This window comes from Pyrus communis, chromosome 6 (genome assembly GCF_963583255.1).
Source record: "Pyrus communis chromosome 6, drPyrComm1.1, whole genome shotgun sequence".
Taxonomy (NCBI): domain Eukaryota; kingdom Viridiplantae; phylum Streptophyta; class Magnoliopsida; order Rosales; family Rosaceae; genus Pyrus; species Pyrus communis.
Window position 1 is genome coordinate 25,129,150 of NC_084808.1, and position 21,134 is coordinate 25,150,283.

General features: G+C 36.8%; 2 protein-coding genes across 2 annotated transcripts; both read right to left on the reverse strand.

Annotated features, from left to right (window-relative positions):
- Positions 1 to 984: 984 nt before the first annotated feature.
- LOC137737558 (phospholipid-transporting ATPase 3-like) lies at positions 985 to 12,440 on the reverse strand. The gene is made up of 27 exons (XM_068477079.1): positions 11,995 to 12,440; positions 11,112 to 11,177; positions 10,615 to 10,676; positions 10,140 to 10,221; positions 9,828 to 9,938; positions 8,685 to 8,762; positions 8,456 to 8,552; positions 8,171 to 8,277; positions 7,758 to 7,823; positions 7,327 to 7,448; positions 7,094 to 7,199; positions 6,925 to 7,002; positions 6,716 to 6,832; positions 5,965 to 6,114; positions 5,713 to 5,817; positions 5,234 to 5,376; positions 4,823 to 4,924; positions 4,648 to 4,711; positions 4,346 to 4,558; positions 3,948 to 4,113; positions 3,725 to 3,804; positions 3,378 to 3,617; positions 2,649 to 2,870; positions 2,401 to 2,568; positions 1,915 to 2,265; positions 1,720 to 1,826; positions 985 to 1,619 (listed from the first exon to the last, which is right to left on the reverse strand). Exons 1-27 carry the CDS (start codon positions 12,166 to 12,168, stop codon positions 1,322 to 1,324), a joined length of 3,675 nt encoding a protein of 1,224 aa, XP_068333180.1. The 5' UTR covers positions 12,169 to 12,440; the 3' UTR covers positions 985 to 1,321.
- A 1,324-nt stretch (positions 12,441 to 13,764) lies between these two features.
- On the reverse strand, positions 13,765 to 16,964 carry LOC137737446 (transcription factor BHLH089-like). Its single transcript, XM_068476922.1, has 6 exons — positions 16,268 to 16,964; positions 15,820 to 16,020; positions 15,474 to 15,539; positions 15,157 to 15,225; positions 14,993 to 15,064; positions 13,765 to 14,432 (listed from the first exon to the last, which is right to left on the reverse strand). Exons 1-6 carry the CDS (start codon positions 16,601 to 16,603, stop codon positions 14,304 to 14,306), a joined length of 873 nt encoding a protein of 290 aa, XP_068333023.1. The 5' UTR covers positions 16,604 to 16,964; the 3' UTR covers positions 13,765 to 14,303.
- Between the last annotated feature and the right edge of the window lie 4,170 nt (positions 16,965 to 21,134).

Below are 21,134 nucleotides of genomic sequence, written 5' to 3' on the forward strand. Positions count from 1 at the left end.
GGCAACAAAACAAAAAAATCAGGCAAGAACAGCCCTAGGAAGGGCCCTGCCAATAGAATCAGAAACAAGAAAATTACTACCAGTGGTAGGAGGAGAAACAAAAACATGAAGGCCTAGGGATAGCCCATGACCCAAGTCAGCCATGTGATCAGCTGAGGCATTCATTTCTCTATAGATATGAGTGACTTCACATCTCCAATTTTTTCCGATGGCTTCTTTGCAGCCAATAATGAGGTTGTAGAGTGGGTGCGAATCCAGAATAGGTTTTTGGATCAAAATAACAGCATCCCAAGAATCACATTCAAGGATCACATCCCTGCATCCCTCATCCCAAGCTATAGAAAGGCCCATGAAAACACCCCAAAGCTCAGCTTCCATGATGGTTCCTCTGCCCAAATTAGCAACAAATCCCTTAATCCAATCCCCTTCAGAATTGCGAATCAAACCTCCAGCACTTATGTGCCTAAATGGGTCATTACAACTCCCATCTGTATTGATTTTATATCTACCAATTGGCGGGTGGATCCAATGGATTGAGATGATTTGTCTAGGAGGCTTACTAGAAGAAAACTTGTTGGCATCATACCAATCCCTTGCAAATTGAAAAATGAACTTCTGGGGTGAGACAGGCAGTTGTTGACCATCATTGAAGACAAGATTGTTCCTCCCTTTCCAGCAATACCAGAGAGTTGAAGCAAAGATAAGGTTCCAGGGTAATCCATGTATGGTAGAACAGTGTGTCCTAAGATTTATGGCCATCCAACTCTGGAAATCAAGAGCAAAGGAATGGGCAACTTCAGGAGGGATTCCAACACCATTTCAAAAGGAAGGGGACTGCCTACAATACCTGAAAATATGATCCATTGATTCCTCAATATTAGGGCAGATTGAAATTTCCATTTTTAAGTCAAACTACATTATCGAGCCAGCGCACATTGAAGAATATGAGGCAAAAACCTTGAACATTATCGCAATCAATTGACAGAAGTTATAAGTTAGGGCTTCTTACAGCTCACATTACAAAAATGTGGGACGAATATACAACCTCGACCTTGAGCGAGAAAACAGTTCGTCATCAACAGCGAAAAATGGTCGAAATGCAGTTTCTCTTACACTGGAAGAGAATGCTCTTCTCTAAGTTGATTTAAATCATGTAAATGTACAACCAGGATATACCACTACAGTTTCTGAAGACGTAAAACAGATACTGGATATATCAAAAGAGCTAGAACTACGGGTGATATGGCACAGGGCTAATTACAAATTTTCCTACGCCGTGACGTCAAAATGATAATTTATACAAGAATCTTCTTAATCCAGTTTATTTCTTTTTCGCTGTTCTTTTCATGCTGGCTCTCCGAGCGACATCCCATGCTTTTTGAGGGGCATGGACTCCCAGCTGGGAAGCGAAAAATGATTCGTATCCAGGCGAGTCAAAAGCAAACCCTGTGTGTTTTGATACCTCCCGAGGGAGTTGAGCTATGGCAAAGCTCCTTGCCTCGGCTGGGGTGAGCTGGTTTCCGATTTCCAGTAAATCATCCCTGCTTCTACCTTCGGGCTCATGCCTGTGAATTTCCTGAATTATCTGATAATCGAAAGGGAAGAACCATCTCTGGATCCTGTATAACAAACCATCGGTTATTTCATCAATGATAAATGGAAAACCAACCCGTACCTATTGAAAAGCTGCAGATTGCAACAGAGATCTCATTTTCTTACCCTTGGTAAACGAAGTCGCCAAAAAGTGCAAAAACTGGGACTAGTAGAAGTGTCAGGTAGAAATAGAAGGTACTCATCAGGACATATATGACGTAATAAAGATTTCTCTGCAATAAAAATAAATAAGTTAAATATCTCAAATATTTCGATAAAAAACTCAAAGAACAAACCAAATACAAAGATAAAAGGACCAACCTTCTGGTCTATGATACAATATATGAAGATGAATATAAACCACGCTGCAAGGCTTCCTCCAACACTAATATAATGCCACCTTGTGATTGAATTGCACACCATAAGCAAACGAAAGTTGACTGTCACTACAACACAAGTAAAGGCCATTGTGCTGACATCCCAAAGTCCAAACATCTTTCCGGATGAGTTTTGACCACGATCACTTGATGAAGTGACAAAATAATAGAAGATTAAAGATTGGTAAACGGAGAAGAAAGCCCATACTGCCACAACCCTCCATTTAAAAAAGGCATTTCTTATTCCCTCCCTGTATAGTTCAGGGTACTTCTTGGAGAGGGCTGCACTCACATCCTGATAAAGAAAGTTGACACTCATAAAAAAGTTTATACGCCTCATCCACTAAAAAGGCAACGACCCAAATAATAATTTCTCCCAGACGCAATTTAAAAAAAAATGCATTATTGAGTGTATGGACAGATACAATACCTTGTCAAAAAGCCCAACGATGATTACAGGCAAGGCTGTGAATATGACATTATACAATGACTGAAACCAATCATCGTAGAATCTTTGACCAGAAAATCCAGTTTGAAAGGTGAACCAAAATTGAGTTAACGTGAATGTAAGATTCTTGTAAAAGAAGTATGTAACAACCTGAAAAATGCAATAAGATTTGTCAAGCTCGTGACCACACAATAGATGTTAAAGTTTTGGAAGTTGCAAGAAATCCATACCTTGCATAATCTAATATATGACCACCGTCCATGCACAAGCAGTAAATCAGTAAGAAAGCGGAACTGGGCAATAGCAAAATCACTAGCCATCACTGCTTGCATTCCCTCTTGCCCACTTATTCCAACGCCAACATGAGCAGCTTGGATCATGCTCACATCATTGGCACCATCACCAATGCTCAATGTTATCTTCTTTGCACCCTTTTTTACCATACTTGTCACCTGAAGACAGTGGCAATGCTTCAAGTGAACTACATAATTTCACTTTTAAAATATGAAACTTCTAAATATTATATATATTAGAGAGTCAAAATTTTAAGAACTAAAACTAGTTTCCTAATGCTTCTCTAGTGAAGCTATTCTTGAAGAAGTTGGGGTTCCACCCTAAAACCAATTGCCAATATGGGAGAGCCCAACTACTTATAAGCACATGCAAGGTCCCTCCTCTCATCAATGTGGAATTCATTCTCAACACACCCCCTCATGTGTGGTGAATTTCCAAGCCTAACACATGGACAACACAACTCAGGTGACATGGAGCACATGTGGCCATTTGACTTCACACGTGGGACAGCCTGCTCTGATACCATGAAAAAGTTGAGGATCCACTATAAAACCAATTGACAATATAGGGAGTAGCCCAACACATGATTCATAAAGGTTCTTGAATTCATAGGCTTATTACTCAAACACATAATGTTAAGAGTTGAAATCCATTGGAAAACTCACCTGTGCTTTCTGCAAAGGAGAAACTCGACAGCAAACAACTGAGTTACAATTCAAGCTCAAGTTGAGTAGCGTCACTCGTAGACTGGGGTCTAAGGCATACATCAAGCACTTCCCATCTATTACAAGTGCTAGTTTTGGTGCAGACACACTGTGAAGATAGTTTTGCGCTTCCTCGAGGCACCTGTTTAGGTCTTTTTTGACTTGTTCTTTAATGACACGTGCAATTTCCACTTGGTCTCCCTAACGCCAGAATCAGAATGTATTATGCAAATGGCAAATATCGTGGCTGATAGTGATTTTTAATGTATGTACAGGCTAAACGTGCAAGCTATATATTTTTTGCTTACCCTGTCCTCAACTTCTCTAATCACATCAGTTTCTGAACTGATAATAAACTGTTTCATTTCATTGTTGATCAAATTGCATGCTGCAGCAAATTTAAGAAAACAAAAGATAATGTTATCACAGAGAGAGAGAGAGAGAGAGAGAGAGAGAGAGAGAGAGAGAGAGAGAGAGAGAGAGAATGTGAAGGGAATAAAGAAGCCCCAGCTCTCATAAGATACCACTCACCATAAGCTATATTTATTGCAGTTTCCATCTTGTCCCCTGTTAGCACCCAAATCTTAATACCAGCTCTTGATAGAGTCTCTATGCAATTTGGGACTCCTTCTTGAAGCTTATCTTCGATGGCAGTGCATCCAATCAAAATGAGATCTTTCTCTATGATTTCTGCCACCTTCATTGATTTCAAAATAATTTTGCAATGATTTAATATCAACATCACTAAAAATAAACAATGAAATAGAGAGGAGGGGGCGGGGGTTGGTAAAACAAAAACGAAATGGATGCATAGAAGAATAAAACAGAAAACAACTCGAAGTAATAAAGCTAATGAAGTTATAACAGTTCACACCAAATCTAGAAAGTCACACCCCCTTACTACCAAAACCAGATTCAACAGAACATACCTCATCCAACTTCTTTTCACGGTCCCGTAGTGAGGATTTAGCCTGAATAAACTTCTCATTCCAGCTTTCATATGTATCAGGACTTAAATCTCTATAGGCCAAGCAAAGAGTACGTAATCCAGCAGATCCAAATAATTCCAAGTGTTCCCTAGATACTTTTTTCAAATCATCTTGTCCATCAGCCAATCTCTCGTAGATTACATTATCAGCACCCTATCAATAACAGGTTCCTGACTTAATGTCAATTTATTTGCCAACTGCTCAGCAATTTCATCGAATATAAAAGCCCAATAAGCTATTACCTTGCAGTACAAAACAAGCCTGCCATCTGTGTAACGGCATACAACAGACTGACGCTTCCTTGTACTAGTTAAGCAACAGATATGTAATAAATGTTAGGCAATCAACGATGAAATTATAAAAGTACCATGGCCCAAAAAATACAAGTGAACAAATGTGCTCAAGGACATAACCCACCTATTAAATTCAAGCACATTGAGAATCTCGTAAGACACACCTTGAACTGTACCAATTTTCTCAGTGTGAGATTCACGAACATATATCATCGTTGGTGTACGTCTGAGAAAAAAAGGAAGATATCAACCTTAAATAAGCTGGACTAATTGATAACAGCTCTCTCAAGGCACTTCTAGCAGAACCAGAAAAAAGAATGGAAAGCAACATTATTAGCACAAAAAAAATAAGAGACCCAATTCAAACAGTTGAAATATAGATCAGATGGAAACAAATTCATGGATCAAATAAAAATAGTTTGGTGTTATCTGATGTGACCAAACCGAACCTCCCTTCACACATCTGTCACTATGTGGTTTAAAAGTATGACAAATAGCAATCCCAGTCAATAGGACAGAAACGAGAAGTGTATACCTGTGAAAGAAGAAGCCGAAGTTCTTTGCAGCAATTACCAAAGCAGACTCATCAGGGGATGCAGCTTGATATGTGATTTTTTCTGGGGACTCTTCACCCTCAGGAAGCACTGTGTGACATATAGCAAGGCATCTGAAGAATTCCTACCAATAGAACAAAAACTATCAATAAAAGTATCAAAGCTAAGAATTTATGATATGCCTTCATGGTATGTCAGAGAATCAGAGATACACTAATTCAGTTGTCGTAAGAATAATTCTGTACGGAATTCCCTCAAAGAAAATAAACTTCCATAGACCCTAAAGACCATAAAACAAGATGGCAAGGAGAAAAACTACAACAGAGCGAAAACAGCTATCATAATCCCCCAAAACGAAAGGAGAAAAAGAACTTCCAACATTGAGCATGCTGCATGTAGCTCCACACCACAGTAATGATGAAGATATTTAAATATACTTCTAGCAAATAAAAAAATCTACCTTACAAAGATCAGGATTAGGCTCGTTCCTCCAACCTCCTCGCATAAGCTTAGGATCATCAAAGTTGAATCCCTTCTCATGGGCTGCATTGCCTGAATTGTAACCCTGTAGCGAAATCATAACTCCATTAAGAGGAAGATTTTTTCATTTAATATCTAACATAATTATATCATTTATATACACACACACACACACACATACATACATGTATGTATGTATGTATGTACTACACAGAGAGAGAGTGAAATATACCTCAACAAGTTTTATACCATTCCGCTCTGCTATTCCCCTTTCAATTTCAGTGATACCAGTTCCATAGACCTCCCCTCCAATTGAACACTTAAAGAACTCCATCAAGTTTCGTGTTAGAGTTCCAGTTTTATCAGAAAAGATGTATTCCACCTGACCAAAGAATAGACTGTCACGGTGTCACCATCAACAAAAGCATTATAAGAGCAAATTGATAGAGATTTCAATAAAAACATTCCTCTGGGATACTAAAACAATGTAAATCTTTTCTAATTAGTAAATTGGTGTATACAACTACGTCGTATTTTTTAAAAAAATTCCTTTTTTCGAACACCTATTAATGATTCGTTGAATTGCACATTTTTTAAAACTCCAATGTATAATACACGTATAATACATGCATGTACGTACTTTTCATGGTTAAACCACGTTATTTTCACACATTTTTCAATAATACATATAAAATTCACATATTCTACCGTACTTTTAAAATATTTTTTAATAGAAAAAGTAAATAAATAAATTTTAAATTTTAAAAATTGGCCCAATTTTTAAATAACAAAGTTGCCTAATAATACAATTATGTTCTTTTCACGTACTATACCCGTTCCGTATTTTACTAACTATGATAAATAGTAATATTAGAATATAAAGTAAACGAAAATAGTAACAAATAATTGTTTTTCCTAGAATAAATTAGCGAGAAAAAAACTTTGTGCTCCACAATTAAAATGCCAATATGGGATTAACTTACCTGTCCAAGTTCTTCATTCAAATTTGACGTCCTAGCCAAGGCAGGGGTATTGCTTTCAAAATGGTACATACGCAAGTCATTATTGATATATTGGGTAGACTGGATAAATTTGATCATCTGCAATGGATAAAATAATTTTAATAGAATTTTCAACCCATCAAAAAAGTATTAAATAGCAAGCAGCTGCAGTGTCGAGTGAAGAAACTTGCCTCAATGGAAACATAAAGAGAAATAGGGATTATTGTTGAGTACAGAGTAATGAGGGTAAACATCGTCAGAATGATAACCTATAAGACCAATAAACAACATAAGCAAAAAGAAATAGTACAACATGAATCAATCTCTACAGCAATTGTTCTGCTGAAGCTAGAATGTTACCAGAAAACGGTTATTAGGGTCAAACGAGCTGTATGCCATTGCCGAGTCGCCGCTCTTTTTTCCCCAGAGACCTAAGTAGTAGTACTTGTGGTTGATGAATACACCACTATAGAATTACATAAACCAGAAACATCATCATGATACGGAAAAATTATGTAAAGAATTTGAGTGGTAATATAATAAATTCCAAAGGAAAATACACAATCAAATTACTGGATAGCATATTCTCGCACCTGCCGATAGCTCCAATCAAACACAACGTAAAGAGAAAAGCAAAAAGCGCGAGTATAAGTTTGTCAAGTTTCCTCTCCAGTGTACTTCTTTTCGAAGGAACATTCATGGCATTCATCATAACCTGCAATAACCAAAATAGAAAATTATCAATAGTTCACAAGTATGGACAGAAAATACAAAAACAAGAGGGAGGTACCAATAGAATAAGAGGAATGGGACAAGTAAAAGAAGCATGTGTAAGACAATAGCACAAAAGTACTTTTTCTGAAAGAGAATCCAAGTCACAAACATCTACTGAAGTAAGAACACTGACGGACAAAGAAGGCAACTAATCCAAGAATTCATGTTTACTACACTCTACATATGTAAACATAAAGGGTGGGAGTTAAAAATAGAGGCATTTAATTTACTCCACTTCATGACAACATACCTTGGTTTCATGACCTGTAAATATAACAGTCGCAAAAATGTACTCAGTATTCCTGAGACTGCAACCCTGTAAAAACATAGCAAAGTCCCAATTCCAATGAGTTTCCCAGGTCAGTTTCACAAGTGGATACGAGAGCAAAATCAAATCAAATAAACGATACAAGACCATTATGGATCAATAACACAAAGATTAACATAATTCACAATTCTATAACTATTAGTGAAGCAAAAAAATTCATGCAGACCAACTAGTTCCATAGAAAATTGAAATGCAAGATAGTAATACATAGACCATTTTTATCAGCTGCAAGAGTAACTTTACATAAAAAAAAAATGGGCGCAAAATCCAAGGGAAAATATTAAAATCACGTTCTAAAATAAATTCCAATACTGAGAAACAAAAAGACATCATACTCGTAGCAGAATTTGGTTTGGAGATAGAGGTAATGTCTGCTTGTCAATAATGAGATTTCCAGTGTAGGTGTACAAAGAATTGTTAGGTTGTTCACACTGCACTTCTCCTGCAATGAATTAAACGTTCATCACAACCGCAACAAATGACTCGTCAATTTAGCAATCAAATTTCATACCCATCGCATTTAACAAGATTACTTGGATCATTGTTTGAAGCACACTCAAGTATATGAATGTACAATTCTAAAGACTTGCTGAACGGCAGGTTAACAGGAAATACTAAACCTTTGAATTCAGATGCTTTCTCAGGAGTCGAGTAATCCCAAGTCTTTTCTAATGCTTTTCTGATCTTCAAATTAGTTTCCCCATCCAAATTTGCAGTCTGTTACAAAAACAAAAACAAAAAAAGGAAAAGATTTTTCTTATTATTTATTTCAAAAAAGGGTGACTCCATCCATGTCAAACATGCATGACTGAATATTCAAAAACTAAAAGATATGAAAGAATCAAGAACCTCAATGTAGCAGACACCATCTGGGTTTGTACCAGCAAGAAAAAGCAGATCTGCAGGGAAATATCCGTTCTGCTTAATCTAAAACCAATACAAAACATCAGCTTCTAGGTAGTGCCAGATAACATTCTTTTTTTAATGGAAACAACATGCAAATGTACGACAGAACAACTCAAACGTTTAAAAGAAAGACAGCAAACATCCAAGACAATATGAATCAATTATCTTCTGATTGCTACAAAAAAATCATCATGACCATATAAAGCATTACTCAATTCCATGTTTCTAAAACTTTGGACAGCAAGGGGGGAGAAATGAAAGTTACTAGTAATGGGAATTTCCAACCTTCTTAGCCATCACAAGACCAAGTTTATTTAAACACGTCATCACAATGAAGAGTTACCATTCAAGAGAACTTCCAACCAATTCAACTATCGTATGATCATGTTTGGACACATCATCAACATGACAATACCTCTCCAATAGCAACAATCTCTATTCTGCTGTAGTGCCAATTCAACTATTGCATAATTATTTACGCACACATCATCAACATGCCAACAAGACCATGCATCGGCTGGACGACAGCACTTAGTAGTTTCTATCTCCCACCACCCTTGTTGCCACAAAGAAGAATCAACTCCCACAGAGCTGGGTTGTCAAAAGCGCCAATAGTCATGGAGACTTGTTTATCCATAGAAAAATCTCAAAACATAATATGACATAGCAAAACCTCCCAATACAAAGCAAAGTCTCTAATGAAGGAAGCTCGGATACGATAATTCACAAGCCCTTAAAGTTCTATCACAATGGCAGGCAAATGAGCCATAAACAATGATGGGAATAGAAGATAAATGAATAATATGACAAACTCGAGAAAAATAATCAGCAGAAAATAAATAGATGCACCATAAGGTGAAAACGACATGATGCTCAAATGCTTATATGATAAATGGGAATTATTTTTCCTGCCCCAGGGTTGGGTGGGTAATGTTTTATAACATACAACAACCATCATCATCCACAGGAGTTACAACCAATATCCATGTTACAGCATAACACAATAACCTTATAGAAGTGCCTATATCATATTATGGCACATCAAATGCATATCCATAAGGAAACATAAGTAAGCAGTACACTCACCCTGACAATATCTCCAACCTGCAACTTTTTCCAGGGAATACTTTCCCATTTCTGATCTTGCAAGACATCGACAGAAGCATTATTTATGGTCATATCATTCTGGAAGCGCTTCTGTTTAACATAAATTCAAAATAAAAAGGTACATAGTTATTCATTCGTCCTCGCTTTCATACTTAACTGCATAAATGATAGATAAAACTTCACACCGCAGCTATCACAGAGAGAAAAGGTTGATATTGGCAATACAGAAAAACAAAAAATGCTATACTAAAAATCAAGGTTGCATGATATAATAGGCAGACTGGTACTCACCCAATCCTCAAATGCTTCCTTAACAAGAGAAACAAAAAGCACCAAACTCAGAGGGACCACATTGGTTACAGGATGCACAGGACTGCAATATTAGACACACTTGAAAACGTTATGCTTAGAATTGTAACAATTATTAGTATTATAAATTAATTTATTACAGGTGAATCAACTGTAGTCAGTACCCTTTCATATTCAGAGATGCCAAAGCAAATTTGTAAGCAATATTTCCAAAGTGCACGTAAGTGTGTTAATAACAAAACAAAGAACCCAAACTGAAGAAAAATAGGGTGCACACATCGCTCTTTTTATTTTCAGAAACTTAAACAAACTTCCACTTCAAAATGTGTGTAACTGAATGCGAAAAATAAACAAATAACATTGGCATCTCCTCTACTGAGGTGCATTTTCCACTTCATACACGTTTTCCTGTTAAGACCTTATAAAACAAGTACCAAACCAAATAAAGTTAACATACCTGATTGGCGTTGTTGATAGAATTGAGATCGTCAGAAAGTAGAGGTTAGCTACCCTCCTGAACTGTCAGTGTAAACACAATTTCTCAGGACCATGACAAAATAAAATCATAGGTATTGGCAACTCTAGTCAAGTTGTTTATGCATAACCCATAGCAAAATGATACTCCTACACTTCATCACAACAAAAAAAGAAGATAAGCTTCGAACTGCATCAGCAAGCAGGCTGATTGAAAACTAAAATCAAATTCATTGAAATTGCCCTTAATTTTAAGATTTCCAACTTTATCTACCAAGGGAATGCATCTCCTATAAACTTTTCTTATCCATCCAGTCTAATTTTCAGTACTTAAAAACAACCATAATAAGATTTAGAACACAAGCTCTGGTTCCAACTTGTCATTAGGTTGGGTCAGAAATTGCCGCACCGAATCATATAATAATTTTAAATTCTAATATAATCATATTCATCCACGTAGTTTGGAGGCATGTGAATTACCTGTTCAAAGAGTCCTTTCGGCAAAAATGTAATGAAGTTGTACTTTGTAGTCGATATGGAATTCCCCTGGAACAATTGAACGCATAATAAATAAAACCAAATACAAACAAAATGAAGTAAGATTTAAAGTGGCAGATAACAGGACATAGATTACATATCCTATATGTTTATACTCATAAACCTGTCGATGGCACATGGTGGAGGTAAAACAAAATCCTGACAACATCCACTGTGCTAGAAACATATTCTAAATTCTGAGAAGGCCATATCCTAATCTTCTGTTCTACGATCCAGATGAAAAGTGGGCAGCTAACAATCTACAAAGCATAACACTACGACTCAATCGACAACAACGAGTTTACCCACATTGATGCTTCTATACAGGCTGACAATCTTTCTCGCCTATTTATATTCCTTTTTGTTGTTAGCAAATTTTAAGAGTTGAATTAATTAATTAAAAAAGCACAAACAATCGAAGGAGCTTAAATTTACTTCCACAACAGCATTGTGGTTTGTATGAACATTGGTCATTCCTTGGAACCATGAGGAAGCTCCATTAAGCATAAAAAGCATTTTTATTGAATTTTTTTTTCCGTTACAGAAACCCTAATCTCTTCAATTCCACACTATCCATAAAAAACCAACAATAATTAACCACAACTAATTCAACAGAAAAAAAAATAACGAAGGTAAAGAAACGGACGTTATCGAACTACGTCAGTGAAGTTCCAATATTCCTGGAGGATAAATTAACAATCCAACATTTCAATTCCAATGATCATTCTAAATTCCGCCATATTTTCTCAGCAACCAAACAGAAAAATAAAAAAATGAGTGAACGGAGAATAAGACGACAAAAAGTAGAAAAATTCGGGTCACCAACCGAGAATCTGACGGGAATGTTAGCCTCGCGATCGTTGCAGAAAATCGTGCGGTGACCCGGCGCCTGTGGCTGGACTCTTCCGAGTCGAACGGTCGACGTGCGCCCGGGCGGCAAACTCGAATTGCGACCACCGCCCAGCCTCGCTCCTCTGGAGGACCGATTCCATCCACTCATCTTCGGCCCGATCGGAACTCAAACGACGAGTCGCTTCCAACGAATACTCTCCGATCGGCCCCTCAATCGTCTCCTCCCCTATTTCTCGGCGGTAAACGGTGGTTCAAAACGCTTCGTCGTACGGAGCCAGAGGAAGTGCATGCGGTATTCAACGGCCTTTCAAACATGCTTTCATTTTTCCTCCCTTTTTTTCTTTTTCTTTTTTCTTTTTCTTGTAGACCGCGAATTGGGTAATTTCCTCAGCGCGAGTACTCTCTGCGCGTATGTGGCGAGATCTGGCGGGCTTTCTACATATGGTGACCGGTGCGGAAACAAGGAAAGTAGAGCGACTGTGACTTGACGCGCGAGTGAGAGCGTGGTGTTTGGAGGGTCAATACTATAAAGCGCAAAGCGGGACCTGGTTCGGATTATATCGGATATATTTCTATGCGGCGTCGTTTGGTTCGCCGTGGGTGAATGTAACGGTTACTGGAGAGTCGAAAGAAGACGCGCGTCTGGGGGCGGTTGACAGACGTTAGATTTTATGGGGCACATTTTAGGGTTTAATATCATTTTTAATAAGAAGCTTTAATACCTTTTTTCACCCTTTTTGTTTTTGTCTCTATTACACAATTAAATTCTTTTTTTTTTTGTCCCTATTACAATTTTTTTTTTCTTCGAAAGATCGAAATTTATTAAAATTTATATATGAAATGTCACATATGTATCTTTTGCTAAAATATTAAAAAGAAATTTTGAACTTAATTCATCAAGGTCAAATCTCTTGTCATGCTTAACTACGACCTAATATTACATTTAGTAAACTTACTATTTAGTATAATTTTCTACTCATGTTCATTTGACTCGACTGAAAATGTCAAGGAAACCATTACGTTGGCTATGGTTATTTTTGTCTACAATTTGTTACGAAAACCTTATCTTAAATTTCATGAAACCTCAATTAAATAAAAGCATTCGTTTTTGCATTTGGTTATCAGAAGATTACTGTAGATGTGATGGTGTTTAACGGTAGTTTGGGAACATATGGGGTGTTCTTAGAAAAAATTAATTTTTATAACAATATTATTGCTAACTTATTATGAGGCTAATCATACCCTTTTTGTTTAGCATAGATATTATCGTTTGTTAAAAAAAAAAAAAACAATATATAGATAAAAGTGGCGGATTCGTGGCACCACTTTTTTACATAACTTTTGGCACACGTTTTGTGGGGTCCACTCTGGAATGTACTTTAACAATCTGAACCGTGTTTCTTGCAAGAAAATTAGACAAATCCAAAACCCTTAAGATATTCATTTGTAGTGAAGAAAATTGACGAATACGATTTTACTAAAAAAACCCTAAACCCATTATTTAACAATCAGATGGTTTCGGATTTGATGATTTTTGGTAGACATGATTTTTAAGGGAATACATAAAAAGATAGATAGTTCAAATCGTTGAAATACATTACGAAGTGAATTCCATAAAAAAGTGTGCCAAAAATTATGTAAAAAAATAGTGACATTGATCCGTTCCCATAGATAAAAATTGAGATGACCTTAAATAAGAAGTGGGGTTCAAATTGACACTCTTCTCTTTTATTTGTTACGAGGCCAACTTCTTTCTGCAATTTTTGTTTTGTTGGGCTTTGGGCCTAATAAATGTCTCCATTTTCTTTCTTAACAGGCCCAACAAATGTATTTACATCGAATTAAAGGATGGTAGCTTAAGTTGTAAACTTCATCAAAACATTAAAGCCTAGCAAGAAAATGGACGTCCAGAGAGCAGAGGCTTAATTAATTTTATTTAATTAATGTAGTTTCAGCTTAATAACAAATCATCAATGTTCTAACAACGTTTACACAAGACGTGGGAGCATATGAAATATAGAACACGCATCATTCTTTAACAAGAACGTCACTAATTGCCCCCGGGGTATTCGCTTCGGTATTTATACGGGGAAGAATGTGTATCCTGCCATAGGGATGATATACGAAGTTCGAAGTTCGAAGTTCGAAGTTCGATTTTCCGACACGCGAACAGATGGAGATGTTCGTTGATTTAACATAATGCAGTATACTTTTTCAACAGCTACTGAAGGAGGAAGCGTTCCCTTTGCGCTTTTATTCCCAATTTAAGACGAGTTTTCTAGGCTATGTTGCTCTATCGAAACCACCACCAACCTGCATATGCAACCACTCGGGTGAATTGCCGCGGCTATAATCCCTTGGAGGCTGTGTACCGAAAGCCATTGAAGCAGCATCGAATGTTTGTTGACCGAACTGAAACAATACAAATTGATCCGTTATGAGAATGACAGTTCATAAAATAGAGGAATGAATCAAATCCCACCAACACATCTGTATTTTTCATCTTTTGTTTCTTAACTCATGGATTCCTATTTTAATCGACACGCCTAGCTTCATCAAAGAGCAATGCGTGTGGATCTCAAGATTCTCAACGAAGTTCTGATGAAAGAGTACGAAAACTGTGGTCTTCAAAACACAGAAATGTGGTCTTCCCTCGTTAAAACAGACAACGATGGATAACAACACAGACGCACAACCTCACATCAAGTAAAGAAGTACTTGAGGAACTTTTGGTTGTCCTCTTGCTTCGGTTTTACTTTACCGATTTTCAAATAAGACTAAACATAGAACATCAGCTGACATGTATACGTTCAGCCTGATGAATTTCATGTGTGCAATAATACATGGCACATGGAAAAAAGTTGCAAAAAGAAAACAAGAAGGTACTATATAATGAAGCGTTCGAAGAAAGAAAAAAGCGACGTGAAAGTGATTCTAAACTCCAACAACTGCACATAATCTTATGGACTTACCTCTTTAGAAGGAAACGCCTCAATGCCGGGGTTCATTCTTGTATTAACTGCTTCAAGCTTCATCGACAGGAACTGCAACATCCCAAACATTGATAGTGCTCGAGCATAAGTTTACATGTCGAAAAATTCATCGTAAAAATGAAGAACAATTGCAAGATTCATACCTCAACCTGACGCTGTAGCGATTGGACGTAATTAATTATCTCATCAAGCACCAGTGCTTTTCCAATAACCTGAATCAGATAGCATACTGTAATCAGCAGTTTTCTACCATGTTAATCCAAGGCTCAAAAAAAACTCAATAGTACTGATGCAGACTAGGAGATAAATTTACGCAAAAACACGAAAAAAATCAACTCAGTAAAAAAAAAAAAAATCGAAAAAAAATCTGTGAGGCGATTTCTAACACATTGAGATGCAACTGGGTATTGACTAGTAGATGAATATATGAAAAGTATGGGCACACCATACCGTACCGTACCTTATTACAACCAGGGACCAGATCCTGGAGAATTTTCATCCTCTCGCTTATCTTCTCTCTTCTAGCCTGTCCACCACATATTTCCAAATTTTCATTCAGTACTTATCATTTAATAGCTCAAGAAGATTGTTCGAAAATTCTTCAAAAATCGACGATGAAGTTATGTGAACAAAAGGTAACTATTATGGATTATACATGCTTGATTTGTGTCCCGTTTCTCGAATTATATCCCTTAATATAAGGTAGCTGAAAATAACAGCGCTAGAGTTTAATCTCCGCCCTGTAAATTAGAGTAGTTTAAAATATTATTCGAAAATAAAGGACTTGGACAATTGACGTAAATTACTCTTTCTGCAAGACTGTGGCTATCAGTAGCTTGACCCCTTCTAGCTCGGACATGTATGTAGTCCTGCTTAGGCGGATCAGGCAGCTGAGCATTTGGCTCCGCCGGCTTGCCTGAACTGGTTTCCGCTTCGGCTTTCGACTCACGGGCACTCTCATCTCTGCATCTAGGCGATGCTTTAAGCCGTTTCCCATCACAATCACTCTGCCAACACAAAATTTGGACCAAAAATATGCAGATTTAGAAATTGTTCAATTAAAGAAATGGCCTATTTCCAATCACAGATGTGCAGATTTAGAAATTTCAAATAAAATCATTAGAAATTTCAAAGAAAATCACTTTAGAACAAACAGTAAACAGAAATAGTTTGCTATAATTAGCAAAAAGCTAATCCGAGTTTAAGCAATTATACAATTGAATTATATATTGAATGAAGGAAAAATATAAATACCACGCCAATATGGCCACTGCTTTTGGGAGACTCGGCGTCGGCGTCAGGCCTTTTCCTCGAGGCACCGCCATGTCCGCCGCCGTGGTTGCCTCGGTGGTCCAAGCTCATCGTATTCGGATCACTATCGGCCAAGACGTCCCGAATCGCGCCCGAGACGTCCCCAAACTGCGCGAAACTCTGCGAGAAGTTCGGCCTCCGCAGCCCCAACGCTCCTCCGGAATCTCCGGCGCTCGCGCCGCTTCCATTCATCGGGAACTCCCAGATCTCCGAGAGATTAAACGACGTCGCATTGGCGTTAGGGAACAAGCACTCGTTGACGAGCGCCGGCGGATCCATTTTCACACTCCGATACGGTTTAAGTTCGGGTTTGGATTCGGATTAACGTTTGCATTCGCCGGATTCAAATAGTAAGTTCAAACAAATCTCAAAGTCGAATGGGAGGTCGCAACAAGTAGAGAGAGAAAGCGGAGAGAGATGTAGAGAGAGAAAGTGTTTGGTGCTGTGCGTGATCTCCTTGGACAGTGGAGGTCGTTGGTGCGCACTGCGCCTACTGCGTACTGGAGAGTTTTACTCTTTCTTTTCTCTCTCCACTGCGCCTCTCCTCGTCTTCCTCCACGCAAAGAACTTGTTTTTTCATCGACAGCGGCCTCGGGAGCTGCGAAACGAAGTCGCTTACGGTGAGAGCTTTTATCGCAGCCTCCAGCGTTTCTCTGTCCCTTTCTTCTCTCTCACTATTCCTTATGTAAACCTTCACTTCCCTTCTCCACCGTCCGATCAAAGTGCAATCCCAGTCAATCACACTGACGGTGGGGAGGCATTTTGATCAATAATCATACGGTCACGTACACGAATGCATTGCCTTACTGTTGATACTACAATCCCACGTACTCATTGAAACGGATCATCACAATAACGGTGAATCTTAAGTTGTCTCACTGTTGTTAGGTTGTTAGAGCTAGTTTGGTACTGAGGTGATTCTGAAAAAAAACTGCTATAAAAAAAAGCTGGGAGCTGTTTTTGTGTTTGGTAAACACCCAGCTTCAGCTTTTTTTCACAGTTTTGGGTGAAAAAAAGCCAAAAACAAGAAGTTGCCAAACCCAGCTTTGAAAAACCGGTTTTTTTTCACATCTGTTTTACATAAAAGTTTACCAAATACTCTAATACTGCTTTTTTTTTTCAAAAGCACTTTTACAAAAAAGTTTACCAAACACTCTGCTGCTTTATTTCACAGCTGCTTATTCTCACAGCACAGCAGAAACAACTTTTTTTCAAAGCACAGCAATACCAAACCAGCTCTTAGTCACGTATTACAATAAAAATGGAGGACGAAATTATATGTCACTAATGTATGTATTCAAGTTGAGTACGAAACTACAAGTGTTGATTTAAACGCTCTCAATGGCTTGTGTTACAATACTCTTACAACTCATGTATAATATTACTAAATAAATTCACGTATTATAACATGAATTAATCATTAATACCCACTAATGATGTAATAACTGCACTGAAAAACTTATTGACACAAGGAAAATGCGTATCTTTTTACGAGCAACTTACATATGAATAAAAACTTTATATAAAGTATTGTATTATTAGATTGAAACACCACTATAAACAAAAACTTACACATAAGATGTTTTTGTGACTCGTAAAATAACAAGTTAGTCACAATGTAATCTTATAAATTTTGTAACCTTCTTAATAAATCTTGTAGTGTTTTTTTATTTTCAATAATATTTGTAGTGTTATAATATGTTTGCTCGTTCGTCGTTGTGCTTACTCTGATTTTCAACTTGGAGTCAAGCTCCAGTTTTCTCTAGCTACCTCCAAGTACAAGTTCAATGTAGTCTCTTGTTTGAGATCTCGGGTCACGATATGTTGATTATTATGTGCATGGATTAGGCTTGTTTAATGCTTGATTAACGTAGCTTATGATCTCCTAAAAGGTGGGTTAGTGGGTTTTCTATAGTTTAATCATTGTTATGATTATGATGTGTGTTAAAGGTGTAATTAATATTAAAGAATTGACTAATCTATAATTTTAGATTTGGTTAGAGGAGAATTGGACCAATTTTGGAAGCTTGGACAGCATGGAGGCCCAGCCTTCGCTGGCCTATCACCGTCATCATTGTTTCCCAAAAAGGAAATATAGTTCTTAAAAAAATAAAATTAGATGCTTTTTTTTTCTTTTTTTTTTTAAATTAATCTCGAACTCAATCTTTAACCAAATATTTACATCATGAATATCCAAATATCCAATCACAATATTTGATGTAATTGTTTAGTTGTTTTAAATGATAGACGTACGTAGAATTTGAACATAAGAATTTCCTTCAATATCATAAAAATTATGTGTCTCTAGATCAAATGTCCATTTGTAAAGTGTGTCACATATTTTAACCAAATGATGTCTCATATTTACCAATTATATACTATAAAACACTTATTAATAATGAGCTTTTGGAAAAGCTTCAAGTGCTTTATGACGATTAACAACGTTTATTATCACATTTGACAAAAAAAATTAAAAGCGTTTCATGTTAAAATTTTCAATTTTTCCTATAAAATTTATCATATTATAATAACTTATGAGCCAAACATCCCAATTTATCTCAATCGGGTTGAAATTCTATTCCAAACCAACTTTCACAGAGAATTTACCTCTCTAGAGGAAAATAATTAATAACAGTGACTTTAGCACTCGCCAAAAAAGCTTCCCATTTGCTTTGACTGAAAAAATATCCTGTGTATGTATGATCATGTATAAGGTGCATACATGCACGCAAATGGTGATCTTAACCGTTGATGCATGCAACTCATAATTTATTGATATTTCAGATCCGTTTTTGCACACGTGGATGACAATCAGCATCAATCCTTGCACACACAGGCAACTAATGGTAGTATTCTTTTATCCCAATTTAGTATTTGAAATAAAAAATAAGAGGCTTCGAAAAGGCTATTGTACGCATGAGTACCCATAAACAACCGTCATAAGGTCAATCTTGCATGCTTGTGAGTTGATATTGGCCGTTTATGCATCTGAAGCTGACAATGCATCAATGATTAAAATCAATGCGTGTGTGACTATCCGTAGCATAAGTAAACGCGTGAATTTGAAGTTAGCTATTGGGTTGTATTACACGTACTTATCATTTAACAACTCTTGGGTAAAGCAAAAACTGAAGTACAAAGGTTGTGTCATTGGCCTGACTTAGTTTGGTACATGCAACACTCATTTGTCAAAACTCATCGGACAGTATTGATGGTTATGAGATTGCTTCGAGTACAAGTCGTGCCGAACCTTTGCCTCTTTCTACTACCAGTTCTGGTTAGGCACACACAGTCGCCGGAAAGGATATGCTGCCCTTGCTCCAAATAAACACACCTTGGATCGAGAAATTCAACTCGTGCAGTTAATCTATTTCATCACGTGTGCTGATTGCGACACTGGTCCTTTTTTGTCGTCTGTGTTCAATCCGATGCGATTGATATAGCTACCAGCAAAGCCAAGGGAAAAAGAGCTTGGTAGCTCTGCCTTTCTAAAGATTAAATGTACTTAGGTTGTCGTCATCATCATCGATATTGATATTTTAACACGCTGAATTAACATTTACAAGTTCGCGTTTGGATTTGTCATGAGTGTAATGTTGAGATTGATTGATCGGGAAGGTTTTACTATCATATTATGTGGCATGCATGGTTGTTCTTCATATCGATATCTCTTACAATTGTGAATACGTGATAAATGAAGGACTATTTTCGTTGTTTATTGCATAAACATTGTAACATTTTTTTATTTAATTTTAGAATTTTGTGTTGCATTTTCTTCTTTTTGAAAACCAAAATACAGAAGTTTACTGTTACATCAAGGAATTAATTCAATTCGGCCTGCCATGTGGGAAAAATACTATAAGAGGGTAAGGAAATCACCATACCATATTTTATGCCAGATGCTTCGGTACTCTGGAATTTCAGTCGACTTTTTTTCTCTTTTGGGTGGATGTAGCAGTATTATACAGTAACTAGACAGACGGTTGGCACCGTAAGATGCGATACTACTCTCAAATCTCTGCTTTGTTGTAATTAAAATTCAAATTTCATAAACGATAATTGTATAAAAAGAAGAAGATAAAACTCTTGATAAAAATATCAATTTCTACGTAACTAGGTGATCGTTTAAAAATAACATACCAATTAACGACTCGTATTTAGATCAACAAAGAATTGGATCACCTAACTGGCCTTGGACGATAATTGAAGTGTTTGATAAGTGTAGATGTCAGAACAATTTTATGGAATTAATATGAACTTATAGATTGTCAGTTTTCAATTAAATTTAATCTGATCTGCCCTAATGGTCGGTCCCTACTTAATAATGGATAATGATGGATTTTTCAATGCTGAAAAAAGTAGTTGTTTGGGGCTTATTACCAGCCGGTGTTCTTAATGGAGGAGGATTCTCTCCCACCTCCTAATCTTTCTCTCATTATCTCCTCTCCTATTTAAACGGTCACGGTTAAATCACGTCAACATTTTATATATATATATTTTTTATAAAGACAATAAGACAAAAAACAATGTGTGAGAGAAGAAGAGAGAAGGGGATGAGAATAGGAAAGGAGAAAATCCTACCCTGTTCTTAATTGGTGAGTGATCATAAATTATGGAAAAAGAAAAAATTGATGAGATTTGACAAATTGCATGCATAAAGCATGTGTTTTACGTGATACAATCTTTAGGCATGTTTGAGATTAATTTCGTAAGATGCATTTTTTTCTTTCATAAAACGCTTTAACTAGAAGCACAACAAGTTTATATATATATATATATATATATATATATATATATAATATTTAAGTAC

Excerpts from the sequence above, each read along its gene's own strand:
- LOC137737558 (XM_068477079.1), bottom strand. The coding sequence starts at position 12,168 with ATGAGTGGATGGAATCGGTCCTCCAGAGGAGCGAGGCTGGGCGGTGGT. Across the intron at positions 5,818-5,964 it reads ATGGTATAAAACTTGTTGAG|GGTTACAATTCAGGCAATGC; the intron begins GTATATTTCACT and ends ATTTCGCTACAG. Across the intron at positions 4,559-4,647 it reads GGCTTGTTTTGTACTGCAAG|GGTGCTGATAATGTAATCTA; the intron begins GTAATAGCTTAT and ends TGTTATTGATAG.
- LOC137737446 (XM_068476922.1), bottom strand. The coding sequence starts at position 16,603 with ATGGATCCGCCGGCGCTCGTCAACGAGTGCTTGTTCCCTAACGCCAAT. Across the intron at positions 16,021-16,267 it reads GCAGTGGCCATATTGGCGTG|AGTGATTGTGATGGGAAACG; the intron begins GTATTTATATTT and ends TTGTGTTGGCAG. Across the intron at positions 14,433-14,992 it reads AGGCGTTTCCTTCTAAAGAG|TTCGGTCAACAAACATTCGA; the intron begins GTAAGTCCATAA and ends GTATTGTTTCAG.